At 44.5% G+C, this 20,150-nt stretch overlaps 1 protein-coding gene across 1 annotated transcript in view; it reads left to right on the plus strand.

Moving 5' to 3' along the window:
- The window catches only part of LOC126293415 (uncharacterized), a 170,088-nt gene that overhangs the window by 38,446 nt on the left and 111,492 nt on the right, over positions 1 to 20,150 (plus strand). Inside the window, exons 4-5 of the mRNA XM_049986638.1 lie at positions 7,782 to 7,923; positions 15,756 to 15,976. Coding sequence (XP_049842595.1) covers positions 7,782 to 7,923; positions 15,756 to 15,976 — 363 coding nt within the window. The remainder of the gene's footprint in view (positions 1 to 7,781; positions 7,924 to 15,755; positions 15,977 to 20,150) is intronic.

Genomic DNA, 20,150 nt, shown 5'->3' on the forward strand with positions numbered 1-20,150 from the left:
GGGCCTCACTCGCAACCATTTTGGGGGGGGGGGGGGGGGGGGGGAGAGCGACAGATCGGAAAGTTAATTTTAGCTAGTCTGTCTTTTTATATTATACTGTAAATATAGATTCGATTAAACATTTTACACTACTGGCCATTAAAATTGCTGCACCAAGATGACGTGCTACAGACGTGCAATTTAACCGAGGGAAGATGATGTTGTGATACGCAAATGATTAGCTTTTCACACAAGGTTGGCGCCGGTGGCGACTCCTACAACGTGCTGACCTGAGGAGTTTCCAACCGATTTCTCATACACAAACACCAGTTGACCGTCGTTGCCTGGTGAAACGTTGTTGTGGTGCCTCGTGTAAGGAGGCGAAATGCGTACCATCACGTTTCCGACTTTGATAAAGTTAGGATTGTAGCCTATCGCGATTGCGATTTATCGTATCGCTACATTGCTGCTCGCGTTGGTCGAGATCGAATGACTGTTAGTAGAATATGGAATCGGTGGGTTCAGAAGGGTAATACGGAACGCCGTACTGGATCTCAACGGCCTCGTATCATTAGCAGTCGAGATGACAGGCATCTTATCTGCATGGCTGTAACGGATCGTGCAGCCACGTCTCGATCCCTGAGTCAACAGATGGGGATGTTTGCAAGAAAACAACCACCTGCATGAACAGTTCGACGACGTTTGCAGCAGCATGGACTATCAGCTCGGAGACCGTGGCTGCGGTTACCCTTGACGCTGCATCACAGCAGCAGCGCCTGCGATGTTGTAGTCAACGACGAACCTAGGTGCATGAATATCTCGCAATCTGGTCACCCTGCGCTGTAGCAAAATCGTTGTTTATTAGTTTATTATTTGGTTACTATTACAGAATTCAGGGATGGACTCCTCTCGCGCTAAGTTGGTTACTGTAAACGAAAATATCTGAGACACACAATTTATTTAACATGGCAAGATTTGGGCCATCAGGCCCTCGCTTACATCTAACCAGGCATTCTACGTATTTTACTTTCATATGTTTTAGTAGGCATATTAAACTACATCTAGTAAAAAACATACAAATATAGTTTATATTAGTAGATGATAAGTATTGCGATAATTGGATGTTATGATAAAGACAGATTTTAGATAGGAGTGCTAGCAGCAGTGGATATGATGGGAAACTCATGCTGGTGATGTTTGGTTTGCGGGCGCTCAACTGCGCGATCACCAGCGTCCGTACAAAGTCCCAATTTTTTACACACTCCAATTTTTTAACAAAACAGCCATTGACACGGATTGTGATTATGATGATTGTGATTTTTATGGTGATTGTGATTATGATGATTGTGATTTTTATGGTGATTGTGATTTTTATGGTGATTGTGATTTTTATGGTGATTGTGATTTTTATGGTGATTGTGATTATTGTGGTGATTGTGATTATTGTGGTGATTGTGATTATTGTGGTGATTGTGATTATTGTGGTGATTGTGATTATTGTGGTGATTGTGATTATTGTGGTGATTGTGATTATTGTGGTGATTGTGATTATTGTGGTGATTGTGATTATTGTGGTGATTGTGATTATTGTGGTGATTGTGATTATTGTGGTGATTGTGATTATTGTGGTGATTGTGATTATTGTGGTGATTGTGATTATTGTGGTGATTGTGATTATTGTGGTGATTGTGATTATTGTGGTGATTGTGATTATTGTGGTGATTGTGATTATTGTGGTGATTGTGATTATTGTGGTGATTGTGATTATTGTGGTGATTGTGATTATTGTGGTGATTGTGATTATTGTGGTGATTGTGATTATTGTGGTGATTGTGATTATTGTGGTGATTGTGATTATTGTGGTGATTGTGATTATTGTGGTGATTGTGATTATTGTGGTGATTGTGATTATTGTGGTGATTGTGATTATTGTGGTGATTGTGATTATTGTGGTGATTGTGATTATTGTGGTGATTGTGATTATTGTGGTGATTGTGATTATTGTGGTGATTGTGATTATTGTGGTGATTGTGATTATTGTGGTGATTGTGATTATTGTGGTGATTGTGATTATTGTGGTGATTGTGATTATTGTGGTGATTGTGATTATTGTGGTGATTGTGATTATTGTGGTGATTGTGATTATTGTGGTGATTGTGATTATTGTGGTGATTGTGATTATTGTGGTGATTGTGATTATTGTGGTGATTGTGATTATTGTGGTGATTGTGATTATTGTGGTGATTGCGATTATTGTGGTGATTGCGATTATTGTGGTGATTGCGATTATTGTGGTGATTGCGATTATTGTGGTGATTGTGATTATTGTGGTGATTGCGATTATTGTGGTGATTGTGATTATTGTGGTGACTGTGATTATTGTGGTGACTGTGATTATTGTGGTGACTGTGATTATTGTGGTGATTGTGATTATTGTGGTGATTGTGATTATTGTGGTGATTGTGATTATTGTGGTGATTGTGATTATTGTGGTGATTGTGATTATTGTGGTGATTGTGATTATTGTGGTGATTGTGGTGATTGTGGTGATTGTGGTGATTGTGGTGATTGTGGTGATTGTGGTGATTGTGGTGATTGTGGTGATTGTGGTGATTGTGGTGATTGTGGTGATTGTGGTGATTGTGGTGATTGTGGTGATTGTGGTTATTGTGGTGATTGTGGTTATTGTGGTTATTGTGGTTATTGTGGTTATTGTGGTTATTGTGGTTATTGTGGTTATTGTGGTTATTGTGGTTATTGTGGTGATTGTGGTGATTGTGGTTATTGTGGTGATTGTGGTTATTGTGGTTATTGTGGTGATTGTGGTGATTGTGGTTATTGTGGTTATTGTGGTTATTGTGGTTATTGTGGTTATTGTGGTTATTGTGGTTATTGTGGTTATTGTGGTGATTGTGGTTATTGTGGTTATTGTGGTTATTGTGGTTATTGTGGTGATTGTGGTGATTGTGGTGATTGTGGTGATTGTGACTATGATGACGACGGGAAGATTGTCCGTGTACATTAATTTTGCAAAAAACGTTATGAGGATAATAGTAGGAAATACTTCAACTTCTTAAAAGCAGCATGAATTATGTCATAAAGCTGCACTTGAAATTTTAGTTTTTTTTTTTCTCGGAATTGGTTGGCTTTAGGTGTACTGTCAATTTACCTAGGCTTATCCCCAATGAATCACCTAGTCGTGCCTACCCCTTGTAAGATAATCATTTAATGTAATCTACCTAATTAGGGGAAACATGACTTTGAAATAAGGTCATGGGGGCTAATCATTTTTGCTTCTATTGAATCTGTGGATACGAATACTGTCCGATGTTATGATTATGAATAATCAGTGATCAAACCCTAGTCGGTATCATTCACAATTTCCATTTAGCTCTAGTTGGAAACAGTGAGTTCGAACCTGTTATCATATGTGTGCTATGCATTTTATAATCTGAGTAAATATTAAGTAATGATAGTTTTCTGTAGGCTTTGGAAGAGAGGTACTTTATATCTCGTTAAATAAGTCTTTCTGGTTTATAAATGTTTATAGGTGGATAAAATGCTTAATGCAATTTCACTTTCGAAAAATTGAAATGAAAAATTAAAATGTTTTCATTATTCGCAATAAATCCATTGACTGGAGATGGTATGGTGAGCCTGTTTCTATCAACCATACAGTTGAAGAAAGGATGTAAAATACTGAATGCGCTGGCTTACTAAAATGTGCTCTTAACTGAGAACACACACACTTTATACCAAACAAACCGAAAATTTATTTCCAGTATCTAACTGGGTCGAAAGGTGTCTTAAAAGCTGATCGATGAAAACTCTGTTACGTGACTTCGAGCTACTGTCTTCACTTTCTTACATGGTTTGAGGTGCTTGCTTTGCTATGATTGGACGGGGCTTGAAGATCACTTTGATAGGTCCTTTCCACTCTACGTTACCCTTCCTGCTAAAATCATTCGGTATTTTATTTTCTACCGGAAAGGCATGGTACATAAGTTTTCGAACAAGAATACTAACCTTCGGTCTATTCAGTTGTGTTCCGAAATAGCCCAGAAGCAGCAGTGTCGCACAAAAATTTTTCTTTACATGGCTAAGTATGGCACTGAGATTGGAGACAAAGCAAGTTAATTAGCTCAGACTTGTCCTTGCCGGATCTATTTTCAGCTACACGGAAATCTTTACGCAGATAAAAACGTAGTAATGTTGTGAAACTGTTCGTCATATACTCTGCTCTAGAAGAGTTGAAGCCTTATATACACTGAAGCGGCAAAGAAACTGGTATAGGCATGCATATTCAAATACAAAGATATGTAAACAACCAAAACAGGGCGCTGCGGTCGGCAACGCCTATATAAGTCAATAAGTGTCTAGCGCAGTTGTTAGAAAGGTTGCTGCTGCTATAATGGCAGGTTATCAAGATTTAAATCCGTTTGAACGTGATGTTATCGTCGGCGCATGAGCAATGGGATAGAGCATCTCCGAGGTAGCGATGAAGTTGGGATTTTCCCGTACAAACATTTCACAAGTGTACCGTAAATATCAGGATTCCGGTAAAACACCAAATCTCCGACATCGCTGCGGCCAGAAAAAGATGTTACAAAAACGGTATCGACGGCGACTGAAGAGAATCGTTCAACATGACAGAAGTGCAACCCATCGGCAAATTGGTGCAGATTTCACTGTTGGGGCATCAGCAAGTGTGAAAATGCGAACTATTCAATGAAACATCATAACATCATCGATATGGGCTTTCGGAATCGACACAAGGCTTTACTCCTCGCCTGGCCCTGTCAACAACGACATTGGACTGTTGATCACTGGAAACATGTTGTCTGGTCGGACGAGTCTCGCTTCAAATTGTATCAAGTGGATGGACATTTACGTGTATGGAGACAACCTCATGAATACATGGACTCTGCATGTCAGCAGAGGACTTTTAAGGCTGGTGGAGGCTCTGTAATGGTGTGGGGCATGTGCAGTTGGAGTGACATGGGACCCCTGATACTTCCAGATATGACTCTTGACATGTGACACGTACGTAAGCATCCTGTCTGATCACATGCATCCATGTTCATTGTGCGTTCTGGCGGACTTGGGCAGTTCCAGCAGGATAATGCGATACCCCACCCGTCCAGAGTTGCTACAGAGTGGCTTCAAGAACACACTTTTGAATTTAAACACTTTCGTTCGCTACCAAACTCCCCAGACATGAACACTATGGAGCATATCTGGGATGCCTTGCAACGTGCTGTTCAAAAGAGATCTCCACCCCCTTGTACTCTTACAGATTTATAGACAGCCCTTGCAGTATTCTTGTGTCAGTTCCCTCCAGAACTACTTCACATGTTAGTCGAGTGCATGCCACGTCGTGTTTTAGCACTTCTGCGCGCTCGAGGTGGCTACATGATATTAGACAGGTGTACCAATATCTTTGGCTTTTCACTGTATGAACGCGTGGGCTCTATTATTACTGTCAGGTCTGTATGAACAGAGACCACGCATTCATATAGGGAATCACTATCCCATACATAGGTTGACATCACACAAAACGTATTAGCTGCATTTGGGGTTCAGAAGAATGGCGTCACATTGCGTTCAGCGATGAATCGAGGTCTGCCCCAGGGAGTGCGTATGAATGGTGTCACATTGCGCTCAGCGATAAACTGCTGTTCTGCACTACCCCGTGTGACCATTGTTGGCGAGTATGGCGCAGAACTGGAAATGCACAACAGTATTACTCCTGGTGTAACGGTAAGGGGAGCCGTCGGGTATGACTTAAGGTCACAGCTGATAGTGAGTGAGACAACTCTGAGAGCACAATGGTACACCATGGGCATTCTGTGCCCTCATCTGTTACCACTCATATGACAGTGTCATGGTGCCATTTTTCAACAGGACAAGGCTCATCCATACGAGAGTGTTTCGCGTAATGTTGAGGTCGTCCTGCAGCCACCAAGATCCCCATATATTTCATTGATAGAGCGTATGTGGGACCATTGTAAAATGGCTCTGAACACTATGGGTTTTAACATCTGAGGGCATCAGTCCCCTAGAACTTAGAACTACTTAAACCTAACTAGCCTAAGGACGTCACACACATCCATGCCCGAGGCAGGATTCGAACCTGTGACCGTAGCGGTCGCGCGGTTCCAGACTGAAGCGCCTAGAACTGCTCGGCCACTGTGACTGGCGGACCATTGTAGACATCAACTCTGTCCCAGTGGCAGCATTCAGGATATCGAGAACAAGTTACAGCAGTTTTGGACCAGCTTGCCTCAGGAGAGGATACACCATCTTTATGCCACCCTTCCAATTGGATCAGTGCATCCACTCAGGACAGAGGGGGTGTGACGACATGCTGATGAGTGTGCTGAGACTGTATTTTTTAAAAAAAAGATTCAATTTTTTAATCGCTGAGATAACATCACACGCACTGTCGACCCACAAAGGTTCATTTCTTTCTTTTTTTGTCCCCTCTGGGTTACTTTACATTTTTTGTCAGACAGTAAAGTATCAACCTGGACATCTCTATAACTTCTAGTATATTTACTTACTGTAATGCGTGTTCAAAAAGAAACGAGCCAGAGGCATAATTACGGAAGCCAGTACCTGTACGTTAGATGTATTGACCCTGGCTGTTGACACTTATCCCACTGTGACACAAGGTGGTGAGTGGCTTTCTCATAAAATTCCCGGGGGTACATCTTAACCAGTTAAGCACATACAGCTGGACGTCGTCGTTTAAGGTGAATCGTTTTCCCCTCAGAGCCTTTTTAAGGGGACCAAAAATGATGTAATCATAGGAGAGAGGTCTGGACTGTATAGACTATAGAGGGTTGCCGAGAACGTCCCATTTGAATTTCTACAGCAGTGCGACGACTATGTTGGCTGTAGGAGGCTTTGCATTGTCGTGGAGCAGAATGACCCCACTGGTGAGATTGGCTGGTCGTTTTGATTGCTTGACGAAGGGTGCACAAGGTTTGCGAGTAACGCTGAGAGTTCACTCTTGTCCCGTGCTGCAGGAAGTGTATCAGAAGGGGCCACCTTGGTCAAAGAAGAGCGTCAGCATAACCTTTCCTACACTTGTGTGGATGGCCTTGCTTTTTTTTTGTGGTGGTGACCCTGGATGCTTCCACTGGAGACTTTGTTGATTCGATTCTGGTTCGATGTGATGACACCATGACTCGTCTCCAGCCACCACTCTTGCCAGGAATGCATTCCCTTCCCGAACATAGCACTGCAGATAAGCAAGACAGTGGGCCATTCGACATGCTTCCTGGTGTGGTTGAAGACTGTGGGGTACCCATGGGGCACACATTTTGTGCATGTGCAGTCGTTCCTTCATGATGGTGTGAACACTTCTGATTCTCAATCCGACCATTGTGGCTATGGCTTTCACTCTCATTCGGCAGCCCTGGGTAATGAGTGCATTCACCAGCTGGACGATGTCATCGGTAATCCTTCCCTGAAGCATTTGACCCTTGCAAGGGACATGCAGTGTTCGTTGTGGACTTGTGACTTACGTCAGTGAATGTTCATTCCTCCTACTCCTGCCACCTCTTTGATCTTCTGATGACGCCTCCATGTCGCTGTTTGCAGTGGGACTGGACTACTAGCTCTGTATAGTCACGGGATGTACACATGCGCCCTCTAGCGATGGGCTGTGAACGTCCACGCTGTGGTCGGAACCACACCTCGTAACACACACCACAATATTACCCTCCTCTCACCAGACTCCAGCTCGTTTCTTTTTGAACGCGCCTTACAGTATGTGCTGTTTGTTTGGGTTTCAGACATGATGCTGCCAGTTGTGACCCTGAACGTGTCAGAGGGCAGAGAGGTGCTGTGGAACAAGACGAAGGCGGCCGTACGGTATGCGTGGGACAAGGGGCTGCTAAGAAGGAACGAATGGCTACTCAAGGCGGATGACGACACGTGAGTACTTGTCTCGCAAAGAAATAGCTAAGCAACTTCTCAGGATCTCAGTGTTGTGAAGGGTTGTCAAATATGATTTGATTTCTAACAGATGATAAATAACATTATTATTGCACAAGTAAAATGAAGAATTGAAATATATTTTACAAGCAAATTGGATACTTCTCTCTTCTTATATAACTATTTCGCTGTGCGTCAGAGTGTAGGTATATTTACATAGGTGAGCCAAAACATTATGGACACTTCCCACTGCGACGATGGATATCGCTTGTGGCGTTGCTGTAACATGATGCGGTAACAAAACTGGGAGACACATCCAGAAATTAAGTTTCCCTATCTTTTTAAAACACGGACAACATAGTTACATGGAAAACTTTGATAGCAAGAGGTAGAACAATTTTTGAGCTGTTTTTCGACATAGTACCAAAAGAATTTTGTACACTACTGGCCACTAAAATTGCTACACCAAGAAGAAATGCAGATGATAAACGGGTATTCATTGGACAGATATGTTATACTAGAATTGACATGTGATTTCGTTTTCACGCAATTTAGGTGCATAGATCCTGAGAAATCAGTATCCAGAACACCCACCTGTGGCCGTAATAACGGCCATGGTACGCCTGGGCATTGAGTCACAGCTTGGATGGCGTGTACACGTACAGCTGCCGATGCAGCTTCAACACGATACCACAGTTCATCAAGAGTAGTGAGTGACTGGCATATTGTGACGAGCCAGTTGCTCGGCCACCATTGACCAGACCTTTTCAGTTGGTGAGAGATCTGGAGAAGGTGCTGGTCGGGGCAGCAGTCGAACATTTTCTGTATCCAGAAAAGCCCGTACAGGACCTGCAACATGCGGTCGTGCACTATCCTGCTGAAATGTAGGGTTTCGCAGTGATTGAGTGAAGGGTAGAGGCACGGGTCGTAACGCATCTGAGATGTAACGTCCACTGTTTAAAGTGCCGTCAATGCGAACAAGAGGTGACGGAGAACCTGGATTCATCCGAAAAAATGACGTTTTGCCGTTCGTGCATCCAGGTTCGTCCTCGAGTACACCATCGCAGGCGCTACTGTTTGTGATGCAGCGTCCAAGGTAACCGCAGCCACGGTCTCCGAGCTGATAGTCCATGCTGCTGCAAACGTCATCGAACTCTTCGTGCATATGGTTGTTGTCTTCCAAACGTCCCCATCTGCTGACTCAGGTATCGAGAAGTGCCTGCACGATCCGTTACAGCCATGCGGATAAGATGCCTGTCATCTCGACTGTTAGTGATAAGAGGCCGTTGGGATCCAACACGGCGTTCCGTATTACTCGCCTGAACCCACCGGTTGCATATTCTGCTAACAGTCATTGGATCTCGACCAACACGAGCAACAATGTCGCGATACGATAAAACGCAATCGCGATAGGCTACATTCCGACCTTTATCAAAGTCGGGAACGTGATGATACGCATTTCTCCTCCTTACACGAGGCATGACAACAACGTTTCACCAGGCAACGCCGGTCAACTGCTGTTTGTGTATGAGAAATCGGTGGGAAACTTTCCTCATGTCAGCACGTTGTGTGATTGCTCTGAAAAGCTAATCATTTGCATATCACAGCATCTTCTTCCTGTCTGTTAAATTTCGTGTCTGTAGCATGTCATCTTCGTGGTGTAGCAATTTTAATGGCCAGTAGTGTATTTCTGTGTCGTAGAAGTCTGCCGCGTGTGAACCCAGGTGGCACTCAATTCCTTGAACTGCAGGTGCTTAGTGACCATCTTATGCAACAAGGATTGCGATGTCTGAAGTAAATGGTTGCTGGGCTGTATAATTGTGAAGCGAGGTTTCTCCAATATGCCCTGCCGCGCCAGCTCAAATAGCTGATCATTGATGAGGGAAGGTCACCTACTGTGCCCTTCATCGTGGACACTTAGACGACAGTCAGGAAAAAAGCCTAAAACAGCAATGCACCTTCTGATTCTTCGTAATGCTCTACCCATAGACCTGACTGAGCTGACGATGAATTTCGAAGGGGCGCTATGTTTTGTGCATTAAGGAATCTTATTACGGTCCGAATCTCTTAGACGGCAGGAGAACGAATAAGAGCCGCCATTTTGGGGCACTGCTGCTACGGTACTGGCAACAGGCAGGATCTTTCCGACCGGCACTTGATTGTCACGTCATAGATCTGTTGCGAATGCGCAATTTTTCCGGCTAAATACGTCTCCTTTAAAGGAAACATCTGGAAACTTACTTTCTGGATGAGCCTCATGTGTAAGGAGAGCAGACACAGACAAGGGATCACGCCAACGAAGATATGGATGCAAATTGGCAAATCTATTGAGATAAGTGACTTCGACAAAGGCAGATTATTATTACGCAGAGCCTGTGGACGAGTAACTCCAAAACGGCGAAGCTGATCAAATGTTCACGTGCTACTGTCGTGAGCATCTACGAAAAGAGGTAGGACAGTAGGTGCTAAAAGGTCCGATGACCACGACTCTTCACAGAACATGGAGTTCGGAGACTTGTCTGCTCCGTAGAGGAGTATAGATGGTGATCCTGTGGCAGCTCTGCTGGAAGAGCACAATGCTGATGCAAGCACAAGTGTTTCGGAGCGCACCATTTATCGTACATTACTGAACATGGATTTCTGTAGTTTCCTCTACTTGCTCACATGTTGACACAACGACATAGTCAATTACAATTGCAGTGGGCGCGGGAACATCGGTATTCGACCATCGATCAATGGAAACGTGTTGGCCCTTCACGTGAATCACATTTTAGCTTCAATAGATCGCTGATTGTCTCCACAAACGCCGTCATCGTGGTGAAGGGTGGCTCGAAACGTGGAGCGCGCCGAGGACGAAGGCTGGTGGGAGCGTATTACGCTGTGGGAGACTATCCTGCGCTTGCATCGGTCCTGTGGTAGTAATCAAAGACATGCCAACAGCTGCAAAACACCTGTATCCCTCCATGCTTGATGTCTTCACCGACGGCTATGTCATCTTTCACCATTATAATTGTCGCTGTCTCGGAGCAAGAAATGAGCTACACAGGTTTGAGGAGCATTCTAGTGAACTCGCATTGATGCCTCAGCGGCCAGACTCGCCTGAGGTAAATCCTATGGGATCCATTTGGGTCGCTATCGGGCGGCATCACTGTGTAAGCAAATCAGTGGCCCATTATTTTACATGAGCTGTGCATAGACATCTAAGGCCACATGCCCACAGACCTACCAACAAACTGTCGGATCCATAATATACAGAATCAGCGATATATTTTGATCAAAAAATGGACAAACAAGCTATTAAGCAGGTGGTCATAATGTTTTTGCTATTAGTGTATATACCATTATTGATAGAACCAGTCTGCCACCTGTTACGAAGTAGCATGTCGGCAGACCACCATATCCCTGAGGATGCACTTGTAACGACTCTCTACAAAGTGTATCAGAAAGCTTCACCAAATTTCACAACATTATATTTTCTCTATGAGTCAAGGTAGACTTTTAGCTTACACACAGACATAAATTGTTTTTACCCGCCAGGTTAGCCGAGAGCGCTAATGCGCTGCTTCCTGGACTCGGGTAGGCGCTCCGGCCCCGGATCGAATCTGCCCGGCGGATTACCGACATTGGACGGTGAGCTGGCCAGCCTGGATGTGGTTTTTAGGCGATTTTCCACATTCCGCTAGGTGAATACCGGGCTGGACCCCACGTTCCGCCTCAGTTACACGACTCGCAGACATCTGAACATATTCGCACTTTTCCATGAATTGCACTAGACGCAGACAGCAGGGGTACACTAATTCCGTCCCGGTGGGGGTACAGGGTGGCGGCAGGAAGGGCATCCGGCCATCCCCTTCCACTAACCTTGCCAAATCCGTTCCTAACAATGCCGACCCTGCGTCAGCGCGAGACATGGCACCAGTGAAAGAAAGAAAGCCAGACTTATTGTTTTAATTTTCAAAAGAATAATCCGATCTACAAGGGTATGTCTTTTACATGCAATCACACACAATATCTGATCAAAAGAATCTGTATCCCACAATATAATGCAGAATCTACCACTCGTAGGTAAGAGAGGCAATCCCAGTAATTTAAAGGTATGAACAAGCACTGTCTGAACATGCCATGTATGCCCAGCACTACCGACCAGCCGCAATGTCATCCTTAGCCTTTAGGCTTCATCAAATGTGGTTACAGAGGGGCCTTGGTGGTCAGCACGGTGCTCTCGTGGCCGTTGTCAGTTTTCGTGACCAGTGTCGCTACTCCTCAGTTGGCCCAACAAGGGCTCAGTGCATGCGGCTTACCAACAGCAGTCATCAGACGTGCACTGTGACCTACCCAAGTGCTAACCAAGCCCACCAGCACTTTGGTGATCTGACAGGAACCAGTGTTACGACTGTGGCAGGCCGTTGGCTAATATAAAAATAGGTGGGGAGTGTTGTGTTGTTTGTACACCAGCATTGACAGCAGAATGGGCCGGTCAGGGAGCTCAGTGACTTCTACTGTGGACTTGTCATTGGATGTCCCCTGAGTAATAAATCCACCACACACATTTCAATCTATCTAAAAAACAATCCAAGCTGACTGTTGGTTGTGTCATTGTAAAGTGGAAATGTGAAGGAGCAACCACAACTAAACTGAGACCAGGCAGTCCCCTATGTACTGACGAGCAGGGTGAGTCGACCACTGCGGAGGGTGATTTAAAAAAAACATTAATCTAGGAGAAGAAAACACTCGTGACTTCGAAGTGCTACCAGCAGTCCTTACAGCACAATGACTGTGCATATCGAGTTAAAAAGAATGGGGTGCAATGGTCTCATAACCCACACATTCCTGAAGTCAAAGCCAAGCAACACTTCAGGTGGTTAAACTTCAATACCATAGAACAGTGGATGACTGGAAACGAGAGATTCGTTGTGATGAGTCATGACATAGCTTTTGGCAATACAGTAGAAGGTTTTGAGTTTCGCAAATGCCTGGCAACTTTACTTGCCATAATGTATAGTGTCAGCGGCGAAGTACAGAAAAGGTGGTTTTACAATATTGGGTCTGGTTTCTGTGGTTAGGCTGTGGTCCTGTTATTGCGCTTAAACATTTGAGTCCCAACAATAAGAAAAAATACTGGGTGATCAAAAAGTCAGTTTAAATTTGAAAATTAATAAACCACGGAATAATGTAGATAGAGAGGTAAAAATTGACACAGATGCGTGCAACAACATGGGCCTTTATTAGAACAAAAACAAAAGTTCACAAAATGTCCGACAGATGGCGCAGGACAACAAAACGTCAGTGACTGCGCATGACAATCGTGTATAAAAGGAGCTGTAATGAGAGAGAGAATCAGTTGCACCAGCAGTCGCAGCATGTTGACGCTACCTGAAAAGACGCTTTCAGTGAAGCTGTATTATCAGAATGGGGAATGTGCTAGTTCAGCGTTACGATCCTATCGCCATAGGAAGGGAATTCGAATGGGTAAAGGTCCGTTGACGAATGCAGCTGTGGCTGAGAAAGATTTCGAAGTTCGAAGCCACGGGTTGTTTAGACGATAGACCCCGTAGTGGTCGACCGAGCACAAGGCGTAATGCTGCTGAGACAGTTCAGGAAGAAATGGAGACTGTAGCGGGTTCGTCTATGCACGGGGAAGTCAGCGCTCGTGCAGCCGCACGTCGCTCCGGCATTCCATACACTACTGTTTAGTTTGCACTGAGGCGTACCCTCCGATGCTGTCCGTACAAAATCCATCGGTATCATGAACTGTTACCTGGCGATTTAGTGAAGCGGAGGGCATTTGCTGTGTGTGTGTGTGTGTGTGTGTGTGTGTGTGTGTGTGTGTGTGTGTGTGTGTGTGTGTGTGTGTGTGTGTGTGTGTTTTTTTCAAAAGATGGCGGAAGATGACGATTGGTTGAGTAACGTGTTGTGGACTGACGAAGCTCGTTTCACGCTCCGAGGGTCTGTCAACGCCCACAACTGCAGAATTTGGGCTACCGAAAATCCTAGAACTGTCGTGGAAATTCCATTGTACGAGGAGTAAGTCACGGTATGGGTTGGATTTACCACATCTGCCGTTATCGGGCCTTTTTTCTTCGAGGAAATGCGTGATTCTGGTTTTGTAACTGCTGCCGTGACGGGTGAGAGGTACACCGATATGTTACAGAATCGCATCATCCCCAGCCTGGCTGATAAACACCTGCTGGAACGTACGATGTTTATGCAGGATGGCGCTCCACCCCATATTGCTAGACGCGTGAAAGATCTCTTGCGCGCGTCATTTGGTGATGATCGTGTGCTCAGCCGCCACTTTCGTCATGCTTGGCCTCCCAGGTCCCCAGACCTCCGTCCGTGCGATTATTGGCATTGGGGTTACCTGAAGTCGCAAGTGTATCGTGATCGACCGACATCTCTCGGGATGCTGAAAGACAACATCCGACGCCAATGCCTCACCATGCCTCTGGACATGCTTTACAGTACTGTTCACAACATTATTCCTCGACTACAGCTATTGTTGAGGAATGATGGTGGACATATTGACCATTTCCTGTAAAGAATATCATCTTTGCTTTGTCTTACTTTGTTTTGCTAATTATTGCTATTCTGATCAGATGAAGTGCCGTCTGTAAGACATTTTTTGAACTTTTGTATTTTTTCGTTCTAATAAAACCCCATGTCATTCCAAGCATGTATGTCAATTTGTACCTCTCTATCTACATTATTCCGTGATTTATTCAGTTTTCAAATTTATACTGACTTTTTGATCACCCGGTATTATTTTTAAAGTTTTCACATAAATAATCTACACTGATTAGTTAGAACAATGACCACCTACCTAATTGCTGGTACATCTACGTTTGGCATGGATAACAGTGGCGCCGCAATGAGATCTTGGTAGATTGCTGGAGGGAGTTGGCACCACATTTGCACACACAGATCACCTAAGACCTGTAAATTCCAGGGAAGGGGCCGTGAGCTCCAACACTGCATTCATTCAAATCCCGGATGTGTTTCATTGGGTTCAGATGTGGCAAGTTTGGGGGGCCAGGACATCATTTGGGACTCGCCACTGTGTTCCTCAAACCAATCAATCACCCTCCTGGCCTTGTGACATGACACATAATCTTGTAGAAAAATGCCACTGCCATCAGGAAACATGATCGTCATGAAGGGGTGTATCTGGTGTACAACCAGTGTGCGATAGTCCTTGATCATCGTGGTGCCTTCCAAGGTCTCCACTGGTCCAATGGATGTGCATGTGAATTTTCTACAGAGTATAATGGAGCCATCGAAGGCTTCTTTCCATCTTGCAGAACAGGTGTCAAGGAGCTGTTCCTGTTAAAAACGACAGGTTTGTGCCCTCCCATCAGCACTATGAAAAAGGTATTGTGGTTCATCAGAACATGCAATGCTCTGCCACCATATGCCGATTGTTACACGCCCATTTCAGTCATAGTTACCATTGTTGTGGTGTTAACGTTGGCACATGCATGGATCGTTGGCTGTCATTAAGAGTGTCTGGTGCACTGTGTTCGGACATACTTAAACTCTGCCCAGCAGCAAAGTCTGACATCTGCAATGAGTGGCTGGCCGCTGTAGCCTAGCGGTTCTAGGTGCTTCAGTCTGGAACCGCGCTGCTGGTATGGTCGCAGCGTCGAATCCTGCGTCGGGCATGGATGTGTGTGATGTCATTAGGTTAGTTAGGTTTAAGTAGTTCTAAATTCTAGGGGACTGATGACCTCAGATGTTAAGTCCCATGGTGCTCAGAGCCAATACATGTTGGGATAATTTTGACCACACTCTATATAAGGTGATTGATAAACTAATTATTCATCGGTTGTGGGCAGGTATGTGGTGATGGAGAACCTGCGACAGCTGCTCCAGCCCCTGGAACCTGAGGAGGCGCTTTACCTAGGGCTGCACTTGCTGGCCAATGTACCGGAAGGCTACATGAGCGGTGGAGCAGGCTACGTGCTCAGCCGTGGTGCCGTCCAGAGGCTGGTGGCTGCCTGGGATCTGGATGTGGAGCTGAAAGAGGACGACTCTGGTTTTGAGGACATCAACATTGGTGAGCAGTACCTTCCCAGTCAGTAATTCCAATATCATTATCAGCGTAGTATACTAAAAAAGTTTGGTTTCATAGTTGACACCACTAATATGCTCCTGTGCAGTGGCGACCGAATTGGAGATAGACACATCGAATCCTAGTGGTAATAAAAAAATTTCACTGTCGCTTTTTGGTTGATAGTGTAAAGTTGCTAATCGCGAGACACAGCAGCAATGTCGTGGATTAAATGGCATACCTCTCAACTATGGCTCGTGGACCGAGAGCATGTCACTGTCGATAGTGATCTGCTCGTTGTATAGGGATACAAGCCGTTAACCACGACTGTGGATCGTATTTAATCGCAATGAGTTGCGTGGTTTAGTCACCAAAACGTAACAATCAGTTACTTTCCCATTATAATACCAGTATTAATATGGAAGTATGGATTAAGCTCGTTGAACATAGTGTAAGCATTGTATGCATTACATTGAACTATATTATGTAGAACACACCAACCAATAAAAGCATTTTTGAAAATCTGATACAGTTAAAGTCAAAGATTTAATGCATAGCTTCTTCAAAGAGTAATTATTTTTCCCTAATACTAGTTATATTCTTCAAATCATTTAGTTACTCTCACATTTATATTATCAGTGGGGATTAAACTGGCAAACCCCGTACTGCTATTTGAGAGGGGCAGGCTATGTGCTGACACTGTGTTTCACTATCCCTTATCTCAACATCGTTCAATGCAGACGTAATGCCAGAATATATACACTCATCAGTGATGGTGCATGTAATGCTATTTGACTCCACAGTTTTAATATTGCCATGTAATCTGTTTTAAATGACTGAATGTATTTGACATCTTCTTATGCAATTTTTCGTGAGTACTTTAGGTAACTTTGTATTCAAAGTGACGTGTGAAATGCATTTCATGTGTTCTCTACCTTGGTGTACAGGCGATGCCATGAAAACATTCCCCCAAATCTCCAGAAGATAATACTTCCTCCTCCAGCCTGCAGCCTTCGCTTTCAGACATCATACGCTGTACACCACAGCAGCCATCTATCCGATGGTGCATAAAACATAATTCATCTGAAAAACCGCTAGTCATCACTCAGTGGACAGTCAGTTGTGGTATTGGCAGACAGACTGCGGCCTTTGTCGCTGGTGAGCAGCAGTCAGTGTGCATAAAAAGTTCTGTTTACTTTCCACGTCAAATTAGGATAAAATCCTAAGCTTTCGATGGCTACCTCCGTCATCATCGTCAGGGGTAAAACTGACTGTCATGGACCGGTGAGGCTTCCGCTTTTATAAGCAGTGGACTGCTTCTCATTGGCTGGATTGTTAGTGCTACTGGGTCTCCTACATATCAGTTGGCAAAATACTTAACCAAATTATTAGCACCTATAGTCGGCCACTGTAGCCATCATATTAATAGCTCAAAAATGTTTGTTGACATCATAAAGCAGATGAGGATAGGTCCGATTGACGTCATGATCAGCCTAGATGTGGTCTCTTTGTTTACAAAGGTACCTGTGGAAGATACGTTAAAACTGTTGGCTGCTAATTTCTCTCCTGAAATATTGAAGTTATTTCGGCACTTTGACAACCACGTACGGTGGAAAATATTATGAAATGACTGACGGAACAGTCATGGGTTCGCCACTGTCACCAGCCATAGCTAACTTCTTCATGGAGGATTTCGAAGAACGAGCGTTGAACAGTCCTCCCTTACGTCCATCCTGATTCTTCGGGTATGTTGACGATACATTTTTAATCTGGCCACATGGCAGTGAGGCACGGCAGCAGTTTGTTGATCATTTGAATGGTATGCATCAGAACATACGATTTACAGTGGAGGTGGAGAAGGGTGGGAAGTTACCCTTCTTAGATGTGCTGGTGGAGCGAAAATCAGATGGACGTCTCGGACATTCTGTGTACAGCAAACCGACGCATACAGATTTAGATCTAAACGCGCGTAGTTTTCACCACCCAGCTCAGAAGAGAGCTATACTGAATTCTTTGGTACACAGAGCAAGGACTATTTCTCACAAGGATCATCTCGGCTCCGAGATTAACCATCTGACGACGGTATTCAGAAAAAACTGGATATTCCGATCATATCAGATCTACTCTGGCGAAGAAACCTAGGAAGGACACTGTTCGAACAGATGAAGAGGAACAACACATCGCGCGGCTGCCATTCTGCGGTGCAACGACCAGCAAAATCGGCAGAGTCCTGAGCCGGCAGGGAATCAGACCAGTCTTCCGGCCACCCAGGAAAACTAAGGAGATGTTGCGATCCGTGAAAGATATTCTTGGCTTGAGACTACCGGTAATTTACAGCATTCCTTGCGAGTGCGGCAAAAATTATGTGGGCCAGTCTATAAGAACTGTTGCCGATCGCTGGGTGTAACATCAGCGCCACGTGAAATACAGGTATCTAGAAAAATCAGCGTTGGCTGAGCACAGTCAGTTAAATAAACGTAAGATTTTATTCGATGAAACAAGACTACTTGCTCACGCTTCAAACTATTGGGCTCTGTCATCAGGGAAGCAATTGGAATTAGACTCTGTGAAAATGATTTCGACAGAGACTGCGGATATGCACTGAGCAATGCATGGAAGCGCGCAGTTGATAAAGAAAGAGGGAGACTTCTCACATTCCTCGCAGTTCTCCACCAGTTGAGATGGATGGCGCTGCAAGCAACGCTGGATAAAGCGCGCAAAGAAAATCTAGGGATATAGAGGTCGCCCCCCTCTGTAAGCGCCGTTTTCACCGTGACGTCATCCAGCCAATGAGAAGCCGTCCATTGCTTATAAAAGCGGAATTCTCACCGGTCCACGACAGTCAGTTTTACCCCTGACGAAGATAACGGAGGTAGCCATCGAAAGCTTGGTATTTTATCCTAATTTGACGCGGCAAGTAAACCGAGAACTTTTTATACAAGGACTCCGTCGCGAAAGACTTCGTAGTCAGTGTGGGTGTATAGAAGGGGAACCTGCTGTGGAGGCACATACACAGCAGCGTTTGTTGAACAGTCATTGGTGGAGACAGTGTTGGTAACCTTTTGATTTATCTGGATGGGCACTTGCTCAACAGTTGCACATCTATTCACCCATAAACGTCTCCGCAGCCGTCGTTCACCCCTTTTGTCTATGGCTCATATTGCACCACCGTTGCCTAGGCACTGGTTCTGGGTAGTGCCATTCTGCCGTGCACAGTATACTTGAAACACGGTGGCATCCAAACAGAATACAAACTTATCCATTTTAGAAATGTTTCCACCCTTGGCCCGAAAACCAATGATCATGCACTTTTAGATGTCAGATATCTCCATTTCTCCATAATGACAACGACTGCACAGTTTTCCATGTCTGCCCGGCATGCTTTATACACCCTCCTTAGCTGGTGCTGTCACCTCTGCCTGAGTGTGGTTATTGCACGTTGACTTCGAATGTAGGCGTTGGTCACATTAATAAAGCTGGACTGTGAAAAAGAAATTGGCAGTTTGTGTTACCCCGCCTGGATAAATTTCTGCGGAACCCATGGCTATATCCAATAACGTCACTGTCGATAATGGTGGCGCAAGCTTTCTCCTGAGATTCAAGAGCTGGTAGTGTTTCAGTTTGGGACATTTCTGGGTGAGTACCCTTGTTCTATGATCAGTCAGCTATTTCTGATGGATCTTGTCTTTCTTACATTTAAGGTCGATGGAATGGAACAGAATGGAAGGCAATGACACTGTCAGGTGGCAGGATGTTTTGCTACATAGAATGCCAGTGAAGTTCCACTTTGCCTACTCCACTCCCGAATGGGGGAAGGGAGGTAATAACATGCCATCAGTGAGTCAGAAAGCCGTAATACAGTGGCAGAATTAAGGAATCAGCGATTTATTTTCTTAGTTTATGGCTAAACCACTCAAGATTAACATTTACGAGCTGTTCACTGCCATGCGTTGTTGTGGCTCAGTCTGGTGACATGGGATAGATCAAGCACTCATCTGTAATATGCATGGGAATTGGATACACGTCCTAATCTCCTTCTCTCCCATCTTTGTCCATCTCCTTTTCTCCAATCTCTGAACATCTCCTTCTCTCTGGCCTTGAGCCTTGTTTATTATTACACTACTGGCCATTAAAATTGCTACACCAACAATAAATGCAGATGATAAACGGGTATTCATTG

Source organism: Schistocerca gregaria, chromosome 10 (assembly GCF_023897955.1).
Source record: "Schistocerca gregaria isolate iqSchGreg1 chromosome 10, iqSchGreg1.2, whole genome shotgun sequence".
Taxonomy (NCBI): Eukaryota; Metazoa; Arthropoda; class Insecta; order Orthoptera; family Acrididae; genus Schistocerca; species Schistocerca gregaria.